The 21698-nt window shown below is 37.7% G+C and overlaps 1 protein-coding gene across 7 annotated transcripts in view; it reads left to right on the plus strand.

Annotated features, from left to right (window-relative positions):
* The window catches only part of atp11a (ATPase phospholipid transporting 11A), a 65408-nt gene that overhangs the window by 17448 nt on the left and 26262 nt on the right, over window positions 1-21698 (plus strand). For 6 of the 7 annotated variants that reach the window (XM_041259475.1, XM_041259476.1, XM_041259480.1 and 3 more), the window contains exons 2-7: window positions 10879-11001; window positions 13427-13516; window positions 13701-13781; window positions 17275-17382; window positions 20121-20249; window positions 20948-21051. In XM_041259475.1, the coding sequence (XP_041115409.1) occupies window positions 10879-11001; window positions 13427-13516; window positions 13701-13781; window positions 17275-17382; window positions 20121-20249; window positions 20948-21051 (635 nt within the window). The remainder of the gene's footprint in view (window positions 1-10878; window positions 11002-13426; window positions 13517-13700; window positions 13782-17274; window positions 17383-20120; window positions 20250-20947; window positions 21052-21698) is intronic. The other variant, XM_041259482.1, reaches the window with a different exon arrangement.

The raw sequence follows: 21698 nt of genomic DNA on the forward strand, positions 1-21698 counted from the left end.
GAAGTTAAATGTCAGCAAAACATGCAAAGAAAATGTACAAAGTGAAATTTATTGGTTGCATAAGTATTCAGCCCCTTAAATCAGTACTTGGTAGAATCACCTTTTGCAGCAATTACTGCTGTGAGTTTTTGGATAGGTCTGCATTAGCATTGTACAGTAGGATGGTGAAATTTTTGCCCATTCTTCATGGGAAAATTGCTCCAGTTCTGATAAGTTTGTTGGGGATTGTTGATGGACTGCAATCGTCAAGTCTGGCCATAAATTTTCTATTGGATTCAAGTCAGGATTTTGACTGGGCCACTCAAGAACATTAATTCTCTTATTGTTCAACCACTCCAGTGTGGCTTTGTGCTTTGGGTCATTGCCCTTCTAAAATGTCCTCTCAAGTTTCGGAGCCTTGGCTGAGTCAAACAGATTTTCCTCAAGGATTTGCCTATACTTTGCAGCATCCATTCTCCCTTCTATCCGGACAAGCTTCCCAGTCCCTGCTGAAGAGAAGCATCCCCATTACATGATGCTGCCACCACCATGCTTGACAGTTGGGATGGTGTTGACTGGGTGATGTGCAGTGTTTGGCTTGCGCCAGATGTAACGCTTGCAGTATCATCTATATGCTTTTTCACAAACTTCATATGTGCCTTAAGATTAGACTTTTTGAGTAATGGCTTATTTCTTGCCACCTGTCCATACAGGCCAGCTTTGTGTAGGGACCGGCTTATTGATGATGTGTGAACACTGACTCCCAGATCTGTCAAGGTCATTGTTGTCTTCAGAGGGACATCCTGAACCAGTGTCCTGCTTGCCCGGCTGCTCAATTTGGGAGGGCAACCTGATCTGGGTGGTGTCTGGGTGGTATGATGCATCTTCCACTTCTTAATGACAAGGGCGCTAAAACTAGGGGTGCTGCGGGTGTGGCAGCATGGTGTTGCTTTGCATGGCTTCCATCATATTCAGGGGTTACAGTTTTGTTCAATGGCTTTCAGCACCCCTACTGTAAAAATCGTTCCAGTGCCACTACTTAATGATGGACTTCGCTGTGCTGAGAGGGATAATCAGTGCCGTTGAAATTTTTTTGTACCCTTCTCTTGCTCTGTGCCTCTACCACTTTATCCCTGATTTGTTTTGAAAGCTCCTTTGTCTTCATGGTTGCTTTGTTGGATCACTATGTGAGTTGCTGCTTGAAAGTCTTTATATACCTGAGGGAAATGATCTACAAGGTAAACCACTTTGAGTACACACAGGCTGAAACCATTTCACTAATTTTGTGACCTTTCAAACAAATCATTTGCACCTGAGCTGATTTAGGGCTGCTGTAGCAAAGGGGTTGAATACTTATGCAACTGAGATTAATCTGTTTTTCTCTGTAAAGCTTACTATTTTTATATTCTATATGTTTTTTTTTTTAACTTTATCAATGTGGAGTAGTTTGTGTAGATTCTACATGTAAAGTCTAATATGAAAGCGTTGTGGAGTACACCCAGGTGCCAATTAAATGTGAAAACTTTGCAGTGGGGTGAATACTTCTACAAACCACTGTATATATTGTATAGCCATAATAGTAGTACAGTGTGTCGTCATGTTCGATTTCAAAATGTCACACTTCAGTTGTTGTCAGTTTTGCATTAAGTATGTAGAAAACTACAAATCGGAATGTAATATGTTACTGTAACATTATTGTGCAGGTTTCATTCTATATAGAGGGTGTTGCTCTGTCTACCCCTCCTCCCCATTCTTCTTTGTTCTAGGATAAATAGATTAACTTATTTCAGCCTATCTTCTGAGACCATTCCTTTTAAGCCCTGGAATTAATCTGGTGGCTCTTCATTGGACTCATCAGGGCCCAAAAGTCCCTTTTGTGCTGTAGTGACCAGAAGTTTACACAGTACTGGGGGGGGGTGGAAAGTAGGAGGATCCTTTGCGAGGAATAAATAAATAAATAAATAAAATGGAGTAAAAGCTTGTGGTTCTGATTTCAAGTTTTCCAGAGTTGTATAATACATAGGTTTGAAATCTGCCTTCATTAAACCCGAGCTCCTGTATCAGCTGATGGTATTCACTGTACCTTTTTCTTTTCTTGAGGATGTCATGGGCCCACAGCGATTTTTACTTTTTTTTTTTTTTCCCTCCGGTAGAGCAGGGCAATCGCAATTATTTTTTTTTTGTTTGTTCTTCATTGTTCCAGTTTTTGTGTTGTCAGATGCCCAGTACCACTCAAAGTTTGATATGATGGGATGGCAGTAGTTGCATTTTTTAGTCATGTGCTAAAAAAAAAAAAAAAAAAAAAAAAAAAAAAATCCTGATTTATATTTTGTCCCACATTATTAGTGTATTAACACACAGTTCAAACGCAGCAAGGACAACAGCTTCAAAACCAAACATTTATCTAAATGTGTTTTTTCAGCATCAGATTTTGACATGCTTTACATTTAAATGAGAGGACAACACCCATTGGCTGTCGGGCAGTCCATGGACATGGCCTTGTCCCCTGGGATTAACCCCTCAACAGAAGAAACATGCAAGTGCTGTAGTAGTAACCCCTGCTTCATTACAAACTTTAGTCAAAAACGCATGGGAAGACTCACATGAATGGCTGTCAATGAAAGATAAGCAGGCAGTTGAGCACTCAAAGATCAAACCAATTACAAATAGAATGAGTAGTTTTCCTGCTCTGTTTGGACTGCAGCAAGCTTACTGTACATTAAACACAGTATTACCTAGAATAGAGATGAATAAAGGTTTTCTTATAGAGAGTGTCTGCTTTTATAACTATGGTTAAAGAAAATAACCAGAGTTGAAAAGTTTTATGAATATCAAACTGGTATCCTAAGATTGCTGTCACAATTTCACCCAAGGTACCAACATGCTGTTGCAAAGCAATATATCTGGTGTTGTATGGCAGAAATTTCACTCCTCAAATAACATAGGCCTATTGTCTGTGTGTAAGTGGGCGCGTACAATTTTAGAAGTTCGTATGAGGACAGCGTCTTCATTAGGCTAATGCTGACCAATCCAAATGGAATAAAGGTTAACCTTGGTACATTAGCTTAGGCTGTGGCTCTAATACTGTTACTCATCATGTTTGACAGCCACAATTAAGTTGTTAAATGTTCTCTCTGAGGCAAACTGGCTGCCTTTCCTTAGGACCAGATGTGGCCAATCAGTACTATAAATAAGCTTTTGTTGCAGAGGCAATAGGCACAGATGTATAGCAGGTGCCTCAATACAACGATTGTATTACTTTTGGATAAGCAGAAGATATACAGTACACAGGACCACTTTGGAACTAGTGTTGAAAATGTTTTTGTGTGAAAGTATTGTGAAGGAAGTCCTGTTTCTCACGCACCCAAAACATGATCTCAAACGCAATGTTTGTTTTGTTTATGACAGATCAGCCATAAAGGTGAATGTGCTTAACCAGCTTCTATTCAGGTGCTGTATCATGTTTGGCGCAAAGTGAACTGCAGCACTAGAAAAAGAAATGCCCATTGTGTAAATGATGGATCAATATGTGTGCAGCAGCCACCAGTGTCTTTATTTTCATCAGTGTAAACAGTTTACAAATGGACTCTACAGGTGTAGAATTATTTACAACATGATGATCTCTTGGTATTGATTCACAGGGAAGTCAATGGACAAGGAGCTTCAGGTTGGAAATCAAAATAGAGGTGCTTAAAATATATTAATTCAAGGTATATAGTTTGTTAAATGCACCAAATGGATTTTATATTTATTCACAACATGTACTGCAGTATAAGAATATAGTACAAACAGTGTTGTAACCAGAGCTGGCATTCTCCCGAGGTCAAACTTAGGTCTCAAACTAGAGCTGCAGAATTTATGACTGCTTTGAATTTACTATTCAACCTCCGAATCTATGTTACATGACAAACCAACAGAGAAAATGAAGTCTTTTGTACTTTGAGAATATTTACATGAGCATCAGCATTGATGATGCAAAACAAAACAACTGAGGACACGACCTCGATGTCCTCCTAGCTATTTACGGCCACGAGTACAGATATTCGTAACACTAATATCAAATTGACATAACTGTCTTCTTTATCCATAGAAAACAGCGACAGCACTCACTGTAATGGATAATGACAACAGGTTTGCTTTGCCAGCACCCATTGTACATTTCGACAGATTTATATTTCTTTCTTTATTGTTCTTAAGCTGGAGCCATTGAAAAGGTATTTTCGGCAAATTAGGGACAAATCTGTATCTGTTCCTCTATTTTCCTCATCTAGGGCTGTGACAGTTTTTCAGTTTGTTTAAGCCATGCCTAATTTATCACCGTTCCCCTCAGACATCTGGATGCAGTGATTGCTCTTATCTTCCAGGACCATTATTTGTCAGGTGGAGTGCACAGACCACTTCAGTGTCATTATTTCTATCTCTGTGCTGACACAGATTTGTAGTTTAATATGTCCAGAATGAAATAGTGCATGCTGGGATGGAGCGTTAGAATCTTTTCTTGGTGTTTAAGAAGAAAACATTGAATGGCGTAGTTTCGTCTGAGTTAATACAGTAGAACTTTGCTGTATCCGATTATCAGTCGAAAAAAATGTATATGTCAAAGCTTTATTACAACAAGTGAGCTGCAAGTTAAATGGATGCCAAGAGTAAAACACGCATACTTTGTTTTAAGATGATGGAGACAGGGGATACATTTTCTATATTGCAAGTTATTTTATAACATTTTATCAGCATTTAAAGGTGTCATTTTCTTACTGTATACTACCAACAAAAAAAATATGATTTGAAAAAAAGGTTTTATTCAACCATTTCTGTTTCTCTGTGTAGAATCATATATTGCCATTTTAAAGCACATCATGTTTTCAAGACCAGATGTTTAGGCTGAACTGCAAAGCAAGCAGGACTGAACAGTACAGTACATTTGTATTTCAAAGAACAGTGAATATGTTTTACATTTGATAAAATTGTGTACCATAAATAATATTCATAGTAAAGTCCTAACCACTGGTACAAGAGAGTAGCATACAAATACAGGTGCACTAGCCATTTCTGAAAATCATACACCAAAATTAATTTTATCATAGTATTGGAACTAAAGACATCTTTTTTTTGGGGGGGGGGTTTGATGACAACATATTGATGATATTTAGGATATTGCACTTGTGGGATGGATGGCTAATTTAAAATATGTGCATGCATTTGAAGAGGGATTAATTATCCTTTCAGGGATACCTGAAAAGGCACTGAAGTAGTTATACAGGCATCTCTGACCACCCCTGTCTGTCCCAAGACTCGTTGGAGGACTGTGCATTTGATAATCAGCTTTTGCCATGACTTGATTATATTACACAAAAACAGCTGAGCGAGAAAATTCCACAGCGTTCATGAAATCCAATCTTCATCTTCCTGTGTACCTGCCACAGCTGGTAATTTTGCCCTATTCCTCATATGGCATTTTAAATAAAATATTCATTCATTGTTCACTCAATGGCACTGGGTCAGTCATAGGTAACTTTGCAATTAAGAAGGGGTGCTGATACTAGTGTGAGGGGAAGGAATTGCAGTACTACATGTGGTCAGATGGCTTAAGCTGCTCTTAAAAGTCATTTTAAAACGCATGAAATGTGTAGTTATAGGCCATATGGTTAGCAGGGGAAACAAAAGAATGGTGGTGTACAGTAGTGCTGTCAACTGAAAGACATGATGTAACCGGAAAGCAGATTGGGAAAAGCAGGATGTTACTATAAAAAGCATAATGCAAAATTGCAACATTGGTTAATGCAAGGCAGAATTATTGATCTCCTTGCTCATAGGGGAAAAAGGTCTGCCCTTCTGTCTATAAATGGACTTTAAATGGATTGTCAATGTTTCTGATGCAGCCAGCTTTACAGTTACAGGGTAATTATGAAGAATAATAGCAGGCATACCATTATATAATAATGATAGTTTAGTGTGTTCAAGAAATGCACCAGCACAGCTGGAACTGTAATTGAATTGCACTCAACAGTAGTTGTCATTGCTGTTAAGTCGACACAATTTAATTTCTTACAATTTTCCAAAAACCTAATTAGCTACCCCACCACCACCACCACTCATGTAGGTTAAGCATTTGAAACAAGAAAATAAGGATAGACATTTTGATGGTTCATGACAGCAGTTTCAGGAGATTGAATTGTGAAAGCCCAGTTTGTGCTCCCCTCTCCCATATTACTATGTTGTGAGTTATTTTGTCAACTCCCCACTGTGCTGTTTTTACAGGCTTTACAGTTTGGACACACCCTAGCAAAGTATGTGTGCAGTTACAAAACAGAACATATATGTAATAGTTACAGGGAGATAATTGCTTTCAAAGGATATGTGTATGTACTTGCATTTGGAGTCTAAAGTAAGCCTGTTCAGTGCACTACAGTACAGAATGTGCATGGGCCTGGCAAAAGGGTATCTCTTCTGGAGTCTGTGGGGGAAACAGGAAATTAGTCGAGATTTGTATTACAAGAAAAATGATGGCAGCCCAGGTCCCCGTTCAATTTGATCACCTTCTCAGTGCTTCAGCATTAACTTTGGAGTTGCGCCTTTGGTAAGGCACCAGTCTTAAAGGAGCACTCAAATGGTCAATAGTAATAAAAAAAATTGGGACTTCGATCTGTAGGCTTGCAACAAGAGAAGTTATATAAAGAGGAGCCGCATTATTCCTGCTAAGATGATAGTCACGTTAACAGGGGGAAGTGTTAGGTACATGGGTCGTCACTGAATAATAATGAGGCAGACAGAGTATTGAGTGTTGCCATGCCGCGCAGGCGTGCAACCTCCTCAGACACGCCCCCCAGCCAATCTGGACCTCCTGATCAGCTCAGTGCCGGGCCAGTCTAACTGTTCAGTTGCTTGCCTAGCAACGCATCTATCTGTCTGTCCGTTCATCGGTACGTACGTCTCTGTCACAATCACTTATTTGATACTATTCTGTAACTAGTGTTGATATATTTCATGGTCATCATTTTTTTCATAATACTAATGATAGCTCTAACTTTGACTTCCCAGCTGTGGTGGGGGGAAGCTTGCTGCTAACATTCTTGTTTAACGAGGCTTCGCTATTACTACTGTATCCTTGGTTGTACCTGCTGATGTGAGCATGTGGTCAGTCCTGTCTTGCACATTAGAATGGTGGGAAAAACAAATACAGAATTTAGAATTTAGAATCCTGATGTGAAGGGGTGCCTACTCCTCCTGTCATTTCACTGTGAAATGTAGCCCAATGTAAATATTGTAGATCGTAAGATAAGGATGACAGTTTTGCTCTAGGCTGTAAATACAAGCCAAAATGCTTTCTGTACTGTGTATTGACAGTACAGTCTCTTTGGGAAGCTAGAAGCAATAGTGGCCTCTGCCTGGTGTTTTCCTACCAAGTCAGGCACAATGGAAACGATTCTCCTTACTCTTTGGTTGTTCTTAAAATAGAGTAAGTTCAGAGGGAGGCTAATCAATTATTACATTTATAGGTAATGAGTACCATTAAGTTTTAAATAATTGACTGTGTTAGTTTCTTTAATTATTGTTAATATTTGACAAGAAGTACAAGGTTAACTAGGGTTAAATAAACCTCTGTACCACCCTTTCTTTGGAAGATTAATTTGTATTGTCATTTGGCACTTGCTAGCACTTGCTCCATGACCCCACTGTAAAATGAGACAGTATATGTATATGGGTTTTGATTATTTTAATTAAAAAAATAATCTAGGGGCTTATATAATATAAATAATTGAATTAAGGAATGCTAAACCTGTAAAGTGACTGAGCTTAACAATTAACCCTAGAGCTAGATTTAAAACTGGGGCAGAGCAGTGTTTCAAGTAGGCCCGTGTACAATAATACATTACTGTCAATATTGATTAGCCATGAGATGGGACATCTTTGGAACAGTCTTAGCTGTTTAGACAATTTGCTACAAATTCTTAATATAAAAATATAAACCGACAAACTGCCATTGCTGCAGTCGCAGGTACTCATACTGTACTGTATAGAAATATTTTACTGTTCTTCACAGAAAAATGGTGCCGTGGGGCCTTTTGCACTCTAAGCAGATAGGATTACTGCTGATTTCAGGGATTCAATAATGCCGAACTATATTATACCAGCTGTTAGTGTTCTCAATCCCTAAGCTGCTGTGCTGTACTGCAGCACGTTACAAAGAAGCATTGGCTTTTGTTAGCGCCTCTTGTCTGCTGTACTGTAGTTGAAGAAATGCACTGTTTAGGGTTGTCTGGGTAAAAATAAAAGTTTTAGTTTTTTTTTTTTTACAATACAATGATGCATTGTCCATTAGAAATGAAGGACTGGGTTACTGTGCATGCACATTTCAATGAGTTGTTGTTTTCGGATCTGATGTCGCAGCTGCAATACAGTATATGTCATGCATGGCAGTCTTTGCTTGCTTGTTTCACTGGTGAGGTTCATCTGTCGGGTTCTTTATTAATTAATTCATTCATTCATTCATTCATTCATTCATTTTTAATAAATTTAGTAGTCACCAATTGATTTTAGCCTGTGTTTTTTGTTTTTTTTAGCTCAGCTCACTGCTACCACCATGACTCTGCAGCGGCGAAGATAAACACGCACTGTCCTCCAAAGCGTATGCGCTTTTATTCACTCTGCAGCTCTGCCATGCAGCCAGCCTAAAGCTACAGTGTTGGAGGACACCGCAGCTCTGGGCAGCTTACAGGCAAGCCCGCGGGCGTCCGACCAGTCTGGTGTGTGGTGAGCCGAGGATACCCTGGCCGAGCCATTTTGCCGGATGCGCCACTCGGGAGCCCGTATTTATTTATTTATTTATTTATTTATTTATTTGTTATGCAGAGAGGGAAAAAGGATCCTGCTTGTGGGAGTTCAGTAAATGTCTTTTAAAATTTACCAGGAAGAACTAATCATGCTGTTGCGTGGGAAACTAAATTGAGATTAATGTCTTGTTTAAAGGGTCAGTATGTTGCCTTTCTTGTACTGGCCATGCCTGATCTCAACTGTAAAGCCAGCAAACTGTAAAAAATCTAATTGTCACATGAGGATGTAGTGCAAGCAACATGTCGGCAATGAAGCAGTTAGAAGGATTTATCTAAGCAGGTTCAATGCCAGGTAAAGGTACACGAAGAAAAATAACTGAGGCTAATCACTCCCAAAGTGAGGTGGAAGTCCAGTGCATCAGCCCACAGTGGCACGCCTTACTGCATCCCTTTACCAGTATTTGAAATTTCAGTGCATCCTTTTTTTTTTTTTATTGTTAAGTCATTTGCTTCATGATGTATAAATTATATAAAACAAATGTAATTATCTGCTGTGGTGTATCATCACTGCTGTTCCCATGTTCTTCTGTAAATATTATTTAAATAAGTGCTTTCCATTCACTTGGCTTCATTTTTTAAATTAATTGAACACAAAGTGAGTTAATTTTCTATAAATATCCTGTAGGTGTTCTTGTGGTGTGCTAAACAAACAGAACATAAAATGAGAACATCGTAGAAACAGGTACAGTGCTCTTGGTCATTTTCAATTAACTTAACGTCACAAACCCTGAGCGATGTATTTAGCCTCCCTGCATCGAGCAGAGCTGGCGACAATATTCAACAGTCGTGATTGCGATTATGTCAAGATATGAACATTAGTACAAAATTAACTGCAGCCCAGACACAGAGGTTGAACACAGTCTCTTTTTCTTAAAATCCTCTGAACCTTTTATTTTCTATAGTTGAGATGTGCAGATCAGTGATAGAATAAATACTGGAGCAGATAAATAAATAAACTAGTAAAAATCACATACAGCAAGATTCCTTAAATGAAAACTATTTTTAGTGTTTTTTTAATTGAATTTTATTTGCTATAAAATATGAGTACTGTATGTGGTTTGGGTAATTTTTAATTGGGAAATAAAACCACTACTCAGTGCTATAATTCCAGACACAGACTCTAGCTAGGATACTGTAGCACATAATTGCCTGTTAACATGGACCCAAATCTGTCCTACAAATATCAAATGTGCTTTTCCCCTCTGTTTGCAGTGAATATTAGCTATGCATCAAAAGCACCTCCAGGCTACTTTCTTGTGACACTTGGAGATGGTCTACTTCTGACAAGTCTAAACGAGTTCCATTTAATATGAAAAATGAATGCTAACCGCTTACAGTACTGGGGTAATATATGGCACTGCCTGGCTAAAAATAGCATCTGAAAAAGTTGTAGTCCATATTCTGGACATATGTAATAGTGTCTGAGCTACCATGTGATGCTCTAAAGAAACCGTCTGATAGTTTAACTTATGCAAATGCTTGCACATGTGTACTGTACTGTAGATTGTAATGTTTCTTAAAATGTGCACATTCATATATTTAAATACACACATACACCGTGGTATGCTTGAAGTAATTGAGTTAAAAGTGGATATAGTAGCCTGTTGCTGGCAAGGTTGTATGCTTCAAAGGTAATGTTCAATTAGCTGCTTGAAGCAGTATGTGAAGTATATTTTTTGGGCAACATGTCATTACATGTGTAAAATAAGTAGCTCTTTAATACTGCAAAGCTCATTTAAAGCGATATTGATTTGAAGAATCCTGGGTATTAAGAATTTGGCTATGAGCAGAAATAGAAGCTTGACTGTCACATTAGATTATATATATATATATATATATATATATATATATATATATATATATATATACACACACACACACACAGTTTTTTTATATTCTTATACAGTAGGAAACAAATGTAGTTGCTCTGGAATATATATTTTTTTTTTTTTAAAAGAAGTTTCTGAAAACATTACTGACAGAGCTGGCTTCAACAATGCAGCTTTGCAATCACTATGGGAGCAGGCAGTGCGGTTCACTGAACTGAGGTGACGTCTTTGTGTTGCAGTGTGCCGGAGAAGAAAATTGGGTGGACAGTCGGACAATATACATTGGGCACCGGGAACCCCCTTCAGGCACAGATGCTTACATACCACAGAGATATCCAGACAACAGGATTGTTTCTTCAAAGGTAAGGAGGATCACAAGTATTTTAAGCATATATCATTGGCCTGAGACCTGACCTCCCTTTCCTCCCTCGGTTAATAATTGAATCAATTTAACATGGGATCAGACAAATGATATATGCACTGAACAATTATGGAATCATATTGCAGCTGTTTTTTTAATCTCTCTTAATATTCCCTTTTCAGAAATAGTGTTCAATCCCATGAATATTTTACAGGTGGCTGTAATTTGTATATTTCTCAAAGTCATTAGCCTATGTTAAATCAAGGTAATTATTATTTGCTATTGAAATTGTCTTTTGGGGTCCCCTGTGGTTCAGCTAGTAAAAGCTCAGTTTGGAGCTCAGGGTGAGTCATGCATCCCATGTTGACTGGGAACCCATAGAGTACTGCATCAGCCACTGAGCCTCTGAAGAGTTAAGAAGGAAACATCTGATGGTGCCAGTTCTGTTGCTAATGTCTAGTGATTATTTAATTCAGTTATAAAGTTATTTATGGAAATGAAACTAAGCTAGTTTCTGACAATGTAGGTATTAACTTGTCACAACATTTAATTTTTTAGAAAATGTGTTCGTCGGCAGTTTTAGTAAGCAGTAAGAATTGGATCAGAGAATCAAATAGTGTCAAGTTGCAGGCAATTCTGTCTTTAAGGACCCTGTGTCATGCATGCATAAAATTATGTACCATAGTATTGTTTATTGAACAACGAAGGCCATACTTCATGTTCTGTGCTATTATTCTGAGGTCAATATAGAGTTCTTCATTAGAGATATTGTGATAAACAGTAAACACTGAGCTGCGTAAATACATCAGGTATGAAATGTGCAGACTAGGCCTAATGTATATCATATAAGAAAGACAATATTAATACCACCAATGCCAAATTCATTGATTCTGTTTGCTACAAAATTATATTATTAAATAAATAAACTCGATGCTCGCTATGCATAACATTTACCTTGCAAGCTGGCCCAGTGTTTGGAGCGTGCAAAGCGTTTGAGTGACGTATTGTACCTACATCTATACCCCTTGATTCTAACTCGCTTGCCAGATCTAAAGCAGCACTGTTGACACTGTCTTTTATGCTAATCCCACACACCACTTGCCATTTCAGAAACTGCTGCACAAATTCTGGCAAGGTGGTAAAATGGTACAAGGCAAAACACATTGCAATACGTTGTGGTTCTATTATCTATCAACTACAGGTACTGTATGTAATATATGGCAGACGCAGACATTGATTTTTGCCTTTGAATTAATGTGCAGCAGTCTTTGATCGAATATTCAGATATTTATGTGTACTGAAGAAAATAATATTACTCCATACTGCTGTTTTCACATCACACTACTAAAGTCTTCTCTCATTGATCAATTAAGGAGCATGGACACAAAGCGAAATGGGCAGAGATTTGTGATGCATGCCAAAATTAAATCTGATCAGATTAAACTGATGTTAATGCTGGTCAATAGCAGCTAACAGAAACTGAAGCTATATGAGGAATCAGAATGTGAGCAGCCTGCAGCATGAACAAAACCCAGCTGGTGGCTGTGCATTTGAGAAATGTTGCTCAAGACCTTCATAAAAGTAAAATAAACTTTCTCCAGCTTCATTATTTGAGCAGCTGCGCTCTCTGCAAAACTATGTAATATTTGACAGTTCTGTTTTAAGGAATGTTTAGCATCCACCCAAATCTAGCAGTTAGGTTGACTAGATTGCCATTTAGTGAACGATTTAGAAGTAGGGGCAGGGGAAGGCTGGCTAATTAATTAGGTTGTCTACATAATCTCTTGTATGCTGTAGAGGCAATTAAACCTGGTTATATAAAAACAAAGCAATAGATACATTTTCATTTTGTGGTGTTTTTGTTGTTATTAATGTCATAGTTCAGTTGCCAGCCTCTGGAATTACATATTAATTATACTAGTTTTGTAAAATTAGGTCACCCTCAGAGCCTCTCTGAAAATTAGGCTGTCTCAGTAAGTAATATCCAGGTTAAACCCAGTAATACATTAAATGCTGTCCATGTAGCAGTCAATAACATAACATGCAAGTGAAAAATATACACAGATGTGGTAGACAGCTGGTTCAAGCATTCGGTGTATCAGTGTGTTTCAGTAGATTTGGGAATGTTTCTTGGCTGAGCACTTTTCTTCAGGTCAGGCTGTATTAAGCTTGTGTAGGCTGTCTAGTTTGCCTCCAGGACTCTTGGAAAGTACAAAATGCCAATGCATTGGCAACAGGCATTGCAAGCCTCTAAACACATTTTTTAACATCAGCCAAGAACTAGAAAATCACTCATTTAGAATTGTACTCTGCAAAAACAGATTGATCAATCTAGTTGGTCTGAAAATATATATATATATTGGTATATGTAAAGTTTCAAATTTATAATAACCAATCTTTTTTTTTTTCCTCTTTTTTTTTTCTAGTACACTTTTTGGAACTTTGTGCCCAAAAACTTGTTTGAACAATTCCGAAGAATTGCCAATTTTTATTTCCTAATCATTTTTCTAGTACAGGTAAGGAATACAGTAATCTTTTTATTTTATTTTTTTTAGCTTTGCGCTCATGTAAAGGATGTAAGCAATACCTAATTTGCTCTATGTCATAAAATGTGATTACAGGATTATTTTTTCACTGTTAAAGTATCACATTTTTTTTACACTAAATTATTGTGCAATCTTTTTTTTCTTATTATTGCAGTTAATAATTGATACCCCAACCAGTCCAGTTACAAGTGGACTCCCACTTTTCTTTGTAATCACAGTAACAGCTGTTAAACAGGTGAGTCAAAGCAGAGATTTTTGGGGTGTTCTTCATGACGAATTGAAAGGGGAGCACTGCTGTGCAAGAGAAAGGCACATTTCCACACACCTGTCCTCTAGCGTCTTGCAATAATTTGAAACATTCCATATCTGTTTCTGATAGTGCTGTGTTTGACATCCTTGCCTTCTGGGACAAAATGATTCAGTGGAATCAGATGGTTCAATATGAAAGGAAAATGGTTTGGCATAGCAGCTGCAGAGCCAGGTGATTGTGTTTCAGCAGTCTGAGAGCCCAGGTTATAAATAACTCACTCATGCCTTTTGATACTGGTGGGTTTCAGGGATTCAGTCAAGAGGGAAGCTACGTTTTTCACAAACTAATGAAGATTGTTGTTTTCTTTTTCTCTTTCATACTTCGCAAACAGTTCTGTTCTCTTCTCTTACTGCAGAGTATGTCAGAGCGAACATCTTCATATAGAAATACTGTTATAACAGCAAAGATGCTGCATCTTGTGTGCAGGTTTCTTCTAAGTGGAGCTACAGCGGAGATTTGAATTGTCAGGATGCTGTAAGCATTACATTACAATAAGCTGAGTGACTTGTGCATAGACGAGCCAGTGAAATGTCTTTTTTTATACTGTTTAGATCTGACAAAAGCCCCAAGCAATTGTTTGGGACAAGCAACATTGTTAAAATTCATACTTTAGGAAAGAGTACATGGATTCAAATAAACCTTTGCATGTATCGTCACAGCAGATCACTCGCTTGAAAGCGTTTGCTGCTCCATTGAACTCTTGGGTAAAGTCACAGGACAGCTAGCGTACTGATTGTACAATAAAAAGAAAAAGCATGTAAAGAGTTATGAGGGAGGTGTGGTTCGTTTCTGTGTTCCAGTGTTCTGCAGATGTGGTCCAGAGATAATTCATTAACACACAGTATTGTGATAAATCCCTATTATGCAGATATGACTGGAAATAGCCTATTTCAAAGCCATGAAGCAATGAGCTATGTCTTGTAATGCTTTGGAGTGTGAATTTCAAATTGTACTCCCTGTGAGAAATGCTTAGGAGGTGTTTTTATGCAGCTTTTCTTCTGAAGTATTCATTATATGGACACTTGCATTAGCTTGAGCTTAAGCTGAAGCTGCAGTACTGTAAATATATAGCTCACAGCAGACTAAGTGGCCAACAGAGTGAACACAGAGTGAAATAGCAAGAAAATAAAATTCTTATCAAAGACAATTCCTTTAGTTAGAATTAACAAAAAGATAATGGGTTCTATTTTACTGATCTAAACAGAGGCAGATCTAAGTACTGCTCCCCTACATTATATTAATGATTATTAAGTGTTTCAATAAATCAGCCCTGGGGGAAACACCAGCACAATTAGTACAGGGTTAAAGAGGGGTGGTATTAAAATATGCCACTGTTTAGATCATTAAGATAGACCCCAATACTGTATATTGGAATTTAAGAATAACACTGTATACAAATAAGATACAAAAACATCCAAACATTTTATTATATATTTAAGGGGTAATGGCATTACTGTGGCATGTTACAAGATAGTAATGTAACAGAGTCATTAAAGAATTTGAAAGAGGGAGTTTCAATATTACTGAGGAATACCACAGCAATGCTGTTATCAGTGTCGTACCAGAACTGTTTAAACGTATTTATTTATTTACCACTGTCTTTTAATAATCATTGTAGTCCACTGTTTGAGAGAAGGGCTCGACCGTCAATGGGAAGTGTTTAATCAGGAAGCAGTGGTTTTAGAACAGGAGTTAGTTAATGTATTTTTTTCCTTTATTGAGTAATATCTGAACGGCTGACCTCCATAGAAGACAATGGGATATAGGTGCCCAGTTGTATTTAGGGTAAAACTACTGTGAAGCTTGATGAAAGCATTAGCTGAAACCTTTCTCTATTAGCTTTGTACAAACATTAAACAGTGTAACAGTTCAATCAGAAAACATGCATATTTCATTAAGCTAATAGCTACTACTTAAGCGATAGAGCCCTCTCAATGCAGGCTGTACTGTGGCTATGACCGCGACTGGATTTATGCGTCTCGAGCCAAAGGCAAGGGCGCTTAAGAAAGTCAAGGTCATCTACCATACGGTAAAGCCTGCATCGAGAGGGCTCTATCGCTCTTAGAAAGCTATTTATTTCTTTATTTTCTCTTTTAAAAAAACTTTAAAACCTATATGTACCTTGATATTTCTGCAGGTAACATTCCGTTGAGGAGAATAGTCCCTAACATAATTAGAATAGAAAACGACATACACGTAGAGAAAATATTATCTTACACTTTCTTATTATAATTTATCTGGCATGTACAATTGTTGAATAGTCCGTGTAGTATTGAGTCGAACTCGAAACTTGTTGCTGGGGACGGGGCATCATTCAAAGCAGGCAGGGAGTGAATTGGCTGTTGCGGAAAGAACTGAAACAGAGTTGTCAGTTTGACTGGCTGGTTTTAAGGGAGGGTGTTGTTTGGATCCAGCCGACAACAGAAGTGTGGATCAATTGTGTCAACCCTGTTGATTTACTGTCCAGTAGCTGCGAATTAAGCCATAGTTACGGTGTCCTGTCACAGACATGATTTTTCTTGTTTAAGTAGCTTTTTATGTTATCAGATTAGTTGTCGATTAGAATGTTAAGAGAAAAAGCCGGTATGTATGCGCAGATTGATTTTAAAAATTAATTCACTGTAAAGCACTTCATCTTTCCAGCGGGCATCTATGCAAAATAGAAGCCCGCTAGATCTGGATGCTGATTGGCTGTTCGCAATCAATCGTTTTCTAACACACAACTGTACAGTATTCGCTAAAAGCATTTAATTTGAAACACATGCATGCTGTGCCTTTATGATGTTATAGAATTTTTAAGCAACACCTGTGCTATATACACCTTTATTGAATTCCCTGCTTAGTATTCACCTTTAACATATAATAACTTAAAGGTGAAGCTAATAATGACATTGTTTTGAAGTACAGTATAGTAACAGCAATATTAAGTATGGTAATAATTCCAGTAACAGTCATATAAATAGTAGTCCAAATATGAATAATGATATTAATAAATACAATTGGAACTGTGATGAAGTAAAACTATATATGTAATGCAAGGAGTATTTGTTGCGTTCATGTTTCACAAAGCTTATTCATAACTTGTGATAAGCTGTTTCATCAATCTGTTTAGCCTGTGGTGAAGCTGTCATGTTTAAACACAGATTAGCATTTTAACTCCTGTGCAAAGACAAGATCTAGTTATCACCCAAATAAGCATCTTTTGTTTTTATCTTTAATAGCTTGGAGCATCAGTGTAAACATATGTCGTCTTGCACAGCGAACAGCTAAGAGCCCAAAAGCCACGTTTCTGTTTGAGGCATAGTCAAGCTTTGTAGGAACTTTGATTGTTCAAACAGATATTGTACCCAAAGAATTAAAAACAAAAAAAAATGTATCCAAATGCATCTTGGTCTGTGCTGATTCCACTGTTTTCCAGGGCTATGAAGACTGGCTCAGACACAAAGCAGACAATGCAGTGAACCAGTGTCCTGTCCACATCATTCAGCATGGCAAAGTGGTGAGGAAACAAAGCAGGAAATTGAGGGTGAGTACTACTTCAAACAAGAGAGATAGTCAGACAGCAATGCCAATAAAGTGTAGCTGTTTGAATTTGTGTATTATGTTTATATTACTTGTAAATGTGTGCACCCCCTGGACCTTACATAATCAACACAGGGCTTAGGCCTGTGAGCAAAACAGTGGATGAAAATAAGTTCCCTGGCAGACGTGGTAACAATACAGAAATATTTTAACCTTGTCCATCAATTTACATTTAGGGTTGTGTGATTTTTAAAATATATATATTGTAATGCAGAATGTGTGGTTTTGGCAGGAAAGGGGTTAAAATCACCCTGCCAAATGTAATTGTTGTTTTCAATCCATCCATCCATCCATTGATCCATTATCTGTAACCACTTAATCTTATAGAGAGTCTCAGCAAGCTGGAGCCAAACCCGACATAATTGTTATTTTGTTAATTGTAATTATTAGTTGCAGCTGGGAAATTATCAATTGAAACTAGCTGCCAAAGTATAAAGAGAGAAGAGTCAGCCTATTCGGGGTCTGTCCTGGGTGAAGAGCCCTGACTGTGAGTTGTAACGTAAACAGGTGCTGTGTGTGCTGTTTTGTTTCGTGTGTAAAACGTCTTTGTGTTTTAATCAGGAAACATCTTAGCCATACGATTGTATAGATTTGTGCATAAATAAATAGTGCAACCACGCATTTAAAATCCCCTTACTGTATGTTGGGGTAGTTGTGTGCTGAAAAGAACTCCGAAACGCTGAGGCTCCATTACAGTATGTGTGTAAAATATATATATAAATATATATATATATATAATATATATATATATATATATATATATATATATATATATATATATATATATATATAGTGCACTGCCATATTAAAATGAGCATCCAAAATATCCACAATACTTCCATACATGTGGTATAAATATCAGCCATCTGCATTGTGGAGCTCAGAAGTATACAATATGCCTCAGAGTAGGTGCTTGTGATATTTCACCTTTAACACAAGGTCATGTAATTGGGCATTCTGATTGGAGCAAAGGGCTTTCTAATGGGTGTGTGCATTACGCTATTGTGACGTATCATTAGTAGAGTCTTACCGCTGCACAACGTTGGCCTTCCGACCCTTACAAACCGTGCACAATGAGCACTTGTTCATCTGGTCCATTCCAACCCACGATAGCCTTGTGGACATTGGCAGCTCTGCAAATATGAGCCAATGCATGGCACAAAGGGTTCTGCGTAGGCTGGGCTACAATGGGTGAGTGGCCAGCGGAAACACCCATGCAAATGTACAGAGCAGGAAACACAGGGCTGCAGGATCGTGGTCTGTGGTGCGATTTGGTTCATTGAAAAGACTGAGTTGGTGTTCATTGAGGGAAGTCTCAATGTGGCATGTTACCTCGCTATCCTTCATAACCATCTCATGCCATTGTTCAGCCAAGGGGTTTTGCAGTTTACGCTGCACCATCTGCAGGAAGATGAAACCACATGCCAGACGTCCAGAATCACCACTGCCTGGAAGAGACAAGAGAGGCTGCAGCTCCCTGGACTCAGTCAATGTAGATCCCTGTTCAGTTAAATTTTGGGCATAGTTATTTCAAACTCAAAATGTATTCCGCAAGAAGACTATCTTATGCTACTCTATGGAGCTGTGGATAATACAGTAGTAAAATCACTATCACATCAACATCCACATTGATTTAATTACATCAGCTTAATTCTTTACAAATTATTATTATTATTATTATTATTATTATTATTATTATTATTATTATTATTATTATTATTACTTTTTGTATTAAGACAATACAATGCATGCTGTTGCAAGGACCACTTTGCCTGTACCAAACTCTAAAGAATCCTTACAACCCACCATCCCCAAGCTGTTCTTGGTCCAGCTTGTAAATGCAAATTAGGTATTAGGGACCATTCTACTCTATTGTGCACAGCCCTAGAATTGGTCCACTAAGACACTTAAAGATTTTTTTTTTAATGGAGTTTCTTGGCTAGGGTGGCAAGGGAATTAATCTTCTTTCTTTGATTGACCTCGGTTGAATGCAAATCCTGGCGGAAGCACATTTATCTTGTTAAGCGCACTATATAAAGGTAGTTAAATCCATACAGCCACATCATGCCACATCCACCTGATGGGTGGCTAAGACCAACAGTAAATGAGAATCTAAGCTTAATTGATCCACCTTTTATTTTAACAAATAAAGAAATGCATTATTTATGCTGCCATTAAGATTAGCTAATTACAGTAGAGACTGATAGGCTTGCTACACAAATTGATTGCTCATTAAGCATCGCTGTAAGCACGAAGACCCTGAATGAGCCCACTGCATCATCAGCTCTCCACTTAAGGGGAGTCCTGCTTTCCTGTGTCTTTTGGAATGGTTTTTCATTTACTGATGCAGGTGGCAACTCAGGTTGATCTGCTAGGTTCATGCCCTATGTTTGCAAACTAAATAAAATAAGTACCCACTGTGAACCATTGCTGTTTCCTTTTCAACGTAATGCTGAGTAATGCATAATGTGGTGTTGTGCATCACAAAACAAATAGCTAGGGAGGTTTTTTTTTTTTACACATTATATTACACTTTGTGATTTTTTTAAGATACCTTCAACAAGTTGAAACGTCTGCCAATTGTTTTATTTCTGGGTAGAAAAGCAATATTTCCAGCCTTTCTTGTTCGTCGTCATTTTCAGACTCCAATCTGATAGCCTGCTGTGCTTGTTCTCCTCTCAGGTTGGAGACATCGTCTTGGTTAAAGAAGATGAAACTTTCCCATGTGATTTAATCTTCCTGTCATCAAGCAGGGAGGATGGGACGTGTTTTGTAACAACTGCCAGTCTGGATGGAGAATCTAGCCATAAGGTAAAGAAATGTGCTTAATATGAAAAGACCAGGGAAAATAGAGATCTCCATTAAAAAAAAAAAAAAGTTAAATCCTGAGACTTTTTAAATCATCCCTGTGTCTATTGTATCTACACTATACTGACATTATGCAAGATTTGTTATGCATGTTGGTTTGCAACAGAACCCTTAAAACAGAGACCCGTCTAATACACAAGACCATGAAAGAATGATAAGACATAATACACGTTGAACTTCAAAATGTGTTTTTGAACTTACATAGCTGTACATGTTTTTTAGCTATAGGATTGTATTTTCCAATACACAGTAGCATCACAACATTGAATGGATATATAATAGAGCATGAGAGGTGTTTGTGGGCTATTTGAGTCACGATCTGAGTAACCTGCCACATCCTATTAAATTTGAGGATTTGTAAATGTTAAATAACTAACAGGTACATTTTTATTTATTTATTTATTTATTTATTTATTGGTTCATTTTAGAGGGAGAAATGAAACCAGAATGACATTGGAGCAGAAATTTAGAGAAGCTCACCTAGGACCAATTATTACCAATTATTGTTCTAATTGAGTAATTTAGGGCACAGTTGGAACAAAAACCAGGAGGGACACCAGCCCTCCAGGACCAGGATTGGACACCCCTGCCTTAGATCAATGTGGGATTATTATAGCTCTTGTTAATGTTTTTCTTCCAAGACCTACTTTGCTGTACAAGACACAAAGGCATTCCATACAGAGCAAGAGGTGGATACGATAAACGCAACCATTGAATGTGAACAGCCCCAGTCTGACCTTTACAAGTAAGATTACAAAACTTGAGTTTGGTACAAAGTTGAGTCTGACAGTCATAGGCAAATCCTTTAAGAGTGCGAGAAAGCTGTAGAGTGGTATAAAAGCCAGTAAAACAACATTAAAAAAATATAAGTTTGTATGAGTCATGAATGAACTATTACGTCTCGCTCACAGTTTTTGCAGCCTGGAAGGAATTCAGGCAGTTCCCTGGCAAACCCTTTGTGATCAATAAGAAGTCTGCCTATCCCAGCTAGTGCTTTTAAGTAACAAAGCCCCTCAAAGCACAGCAAGCTTTAACATCAATTAATACACAGTAGCCTGTTAATAGGGCAGTGTTTGTTTAATTTATCAAATTACACAATTTAATCTTCGTCCTGAAGTTGCTGGAGCAGAAATGTCTAGAGAAGGATTTAAAACAAGAAAAGTGTAATGATTTGTCACCTTGGTTTATTTGTGAAAATGTTTTGCAATTTGTTATGTCTGTTTAGGTGCACAGGAGTAAGTAATTTGTCCATTTTTTATGCTGTGGCTTTTACAATGTAACGTTTTAGTACAGAAATACCCTGGAGCCTTTTCTAACTGGATCAAAGACATAACCGTGATTGTGGAGTTAGAGTCATCTTCCCTTACCTTCTGATGCAAGAGGATCACAACA

Source organism: Polyodon spathula, chromosome 9 (genome assembly GCF_017654505.1).
Source record: "Polyodon spathula isolate WHYD16114869_AA chromosome 9, ASM1765450v1, whole genome shotgun sequence".
NCBI classification, from domain to species: Eukaryota; Metazoa; Chordata; class Actinopteri; order Acipenseriformes; family Polyodontidae; genus Polyodon; species Polyodon spathula.